Genomic DNA, 3,370 nt, shown 5'->3' on the forward strand with positions numbered 1-3,370 from the left:
GAGGAACCCATATAACTTTAACGGCATATTCTTGATCACATTTTAAGACTAAAATGTCATATAAACTTTTCTAGATTTCGTCTAGTTTCAGAGTTATTGCCAATTTAAAAAAAACATTTCCGTATTGTTACTCAGTAGAAAAGGTTTCTTAACGGCGCTGATGCGCAATTGTGGAGCATAGTCTCACAGTAGTCATTGATAGATGTCAAAATGTGACAAGAAAAACTTCCAAATAATTTGATTTTTAGAAAAATAACTGAAGGAACTCATTTTAATTGCCAACTTTATGGATAAAAAAAAATTATGTGAAAATACGTCCAAAAAAGTAAAAAAAAAAAAAAAACTATTTTTTTTGGCGAAAAATTTTAAAATTCATATAACATTTTTTCTTTCTTTTTGCCTCAGAAACGCGTGGTTCAAGTTATGCGGGTTCCTCGCGAGCACCTTGTATAAAAAAATGTGTTTAGTAATCGGAGTAACCTCCAGATCCGTCGCATGTGCCGGCATGAGCGTACGGGTCACCGGCACAACCTCGCCTGAAACATAAAATAAAAAGTCACAAGCGAAACAAAACAAAATTACTTTTGCGGCACGCACCCATGCCATTTTTTTTTCAAGGTTGTCCCCCTCACTTTTTTTTTGGACTTGGAAATTTTTATGTTGTTTACACACAGAATCGCGAGCTTTTTCAATCCTTATAGGAGAAAATGAGTGTCCCAGGGTTTTTCCCATTTCGTTACCATTTTTTCATACATTTTTTATGGTGGTAACGAAATAGAAGGTTTGAAAAATGAGAGGAAATCTTGGGATATTATTTTTCTCTTATCAGGATCGAAAAATTGTTTTTAGTTCAAATCTTCAAGCAAACACTGAGAGAAATTTGCATTGTGAATTTAACAAGTTCGACTTGTTGCGGTTTATCCATTTGAATCAGCCAAACGTATGTTTAAAACAATATGTGTCAGGTTGTTTTTATAAAATCGACTTGTTGATTCAAAAATATTGCCGATTCAAATGACAAGTAGCTTGTTGTTTGAACCAAAGAGCACGTAGGCGCTATTTTAACCAAAAAACTTGTTGAACGAACATGAAAACTGGTTGTATTTTCTCTCAGTGAACGCGCGATGCCCAAAAATCAATGTAGTCACAACTCGCCTCTGGGCATTTTCGCGAGAAAAATCACCAAAAATATTTTTTCTAAGGTAGGTAAATTTTATGTTTTTCCTACTTAGAATCACGAGCCCTTTCGATCTAGGACAAAAAACAAGAGACAAAAAAATGGTCACAATTTTTCTATTATTTTGCATTCTTTCCACTTTGTAACCGCTGTACAAAGTGTTTCAAAAATAGTAACGAATTGAAAAAATTAAATTTGACACGCTTTTTTTTACGTAGTAAGTTAGAAAGCGCTCGTGATTCTGAGTATGGAAAACATTTAATATAACTATTTAAGAAGAAAAAGTTTTTGAATCTTTTTGGGCGAAAATGCCCGCTTGCAACAGGGCAGGTGTTTTTAGTTCAAGTTTTCAAGCAAACGCGCGATTCCCAAAAATCGATGCTGTCACAACTCGCCTCCGTCACAACTCACCTTGTTCTACTCTAATATCTAGAAGAAATCTTAGAGTATCATGTTGGTCACTTACGAACAATTATTGCTATAAGTGCGGTTGCTGGCTGAGCAAACTGGTAGGTAATCTTGGGGACACTGGCAACTGGCTTCTGCGTAAACAAAGATGGCCGCCAGACTGGCAATGAACACAATTACTGAAATATCAAAGGTAAAAAATAATCAATAGTGATTTAAAAATACATTTATATTTTTAAATTAAAGGAAAAATGGCCCGTGTGGTGACGGGTTAAGAATTTCACCATCCCCTTTCTTCCCGTGGGTGTCGTAGAAGTCGACTGAGGGATATGGGTTAAATTGTGGCGTAGGCGAGAGGCTGGCCACCTGTCACTGCAATGTCACAATTCGAATTTCTTTCAACCCCTTTTTGCCAAGAGTGGCACTGAAACTTAGAAGTTCATGGGCTCTGTCTGCCCCTTTATGGGATAGAGGCGTGATTATATGTATGTATGTATGTAGGAAAAATGGAAAAATTCGCACCTCCGGCAGGACTCAAACCTGTGACAGCCATCGCTCTCACCAACTGACGCACGGAGGCCTGCTGTATGTTTGCGAATTTATCCATGCCTTTCCTCAATTCTTAAACGCCTTAGGCCATAGGCTTATCCAGCAAGCCTCCGTGGCTCAATTGGTGAGAGAGATGGCTCCGTCAAAACGGTGGTCACAGGTTCCTTTTTTCCATTTTTCCTTTAATTGAAAAATATGTATTATATTATATTTTAAAAAAAAACTAATTTGTAAAAAAACCGGCCAAGTGCGAGTCGGGCTCGCGCACAAAGGGTTCCGTAGCAGCAAATATAATAAACCAATAACTTAACCAAAATTACAGTTAAATCAACCTATCTCAAAAACTATAAGAGATACTTTGATCAAACCAAAAATCGTTGAAAGAGTTAATTAGCATGCATCACCTCTATTTTTTTTAGAATTTTATACCCCGTAGTTATAAAAATAGAGGGGGGGGGACATACTTTTTACGACTTTGAGAGCTGATATCTCAAAAACCGTTCACTTTAAGAAAAATGTTTTTTAGAAAACTTTATATCATTTTAAAAGACCTTTCCATTGATACCCCACACGGGTATGTACATCGAAAAAAAAATTTTCATCCCTCAGTTACATGTATGGGGGCCCCACCCCCAATTCTTTTTTTTTTTACTATTTAGTGTCATAATTTTGTAGCGGTTCATACAACACATATTCCCATCAAATTTCATCACTGTAGTACTTATAGTTTCCGAGTAAATCGGCTGTGACAGACGGACAGACGGACAGACGGACAGACGGACAGACGGACATGACGAAACTATAAGGGTTCCGTTTTTGCCATTTTGGCTACGGAACCCTAAAAAAAAGCGAAGAATTTAAAATAAATTTCATGACTATACTTACGATAAATTAATTTCATGGTAGCAACAAAAAAATAAATTAATATTATTTATAAATGTATTTTTCAAAGACGTTGCTAACTATGATACAGCTAGACTAATGTCGATTGTCTCACTTACGTGTTATTATTAAAAAGTATCACAATAAAATAAAAAAAAAACAAGAAGGAAATTATATAAATATATCCATCCTTGCGTTTCAAAGGTTCTGTAATAGGTTTTTTAATGAGATAGGAGGCAAACAACCAGACTATTATGATTGTTTTTATGAGTTGGTAAGCGACCAACGCCACCCATGGACACTCCCAACACCAGTATTTATAGTCTTTTGTGTGTATGAATAGTGAGCTGCAAA

General features: G+C 36.0%; 1 protein-coding gene across 1 annotated transcript; it reads right to left on the bottom strand.

Annotated features, from left to right (window-relative positions):
• Positions 1–361: 361 nt before the first annotated feature.
• LOC125242121 (leech-derived tryptase inhibitor C-like) lies at positions 362–3,128 on the bottom strand. Its single transcript, XM_048150827.1, has 3 exons — positions 3,020–3,128; positions 1,644–1,764; positions 362–536 (listed from the first exon to the last, which is right to left on the bottom strand). Exons 1-3 carry the CDS (start codon positions 3,033–3,035, stop codon positions 464–466), a joined length of 210 nt encoding a protein of 69 aa, XP_048006784.1. The 5' UTR covers positions 3,036–3,128; the 3' UTR covers positions 362–463.
• Positions 3,129–3,370: the final 242 nt, after the last annotated feature.

The sequence above is a fragment of the Leguminivora glycinivorella genome, unplaced genomic scaffold, assembly GCF_023078275.1.
Source record: "Leguminivora glycinivorella isolate SPB_JAAS2020 unplaced genomic scaffold, LegGlyc_1.1 Scaffold8, whole genome shotgun sequence".
Lineage (NCBI taxonomy): Eukaryota > Metazoa > Arthropoda > Insecta > Lepidoptera > Tortricidae > Leguminivora > Leguminivora glycinivorella.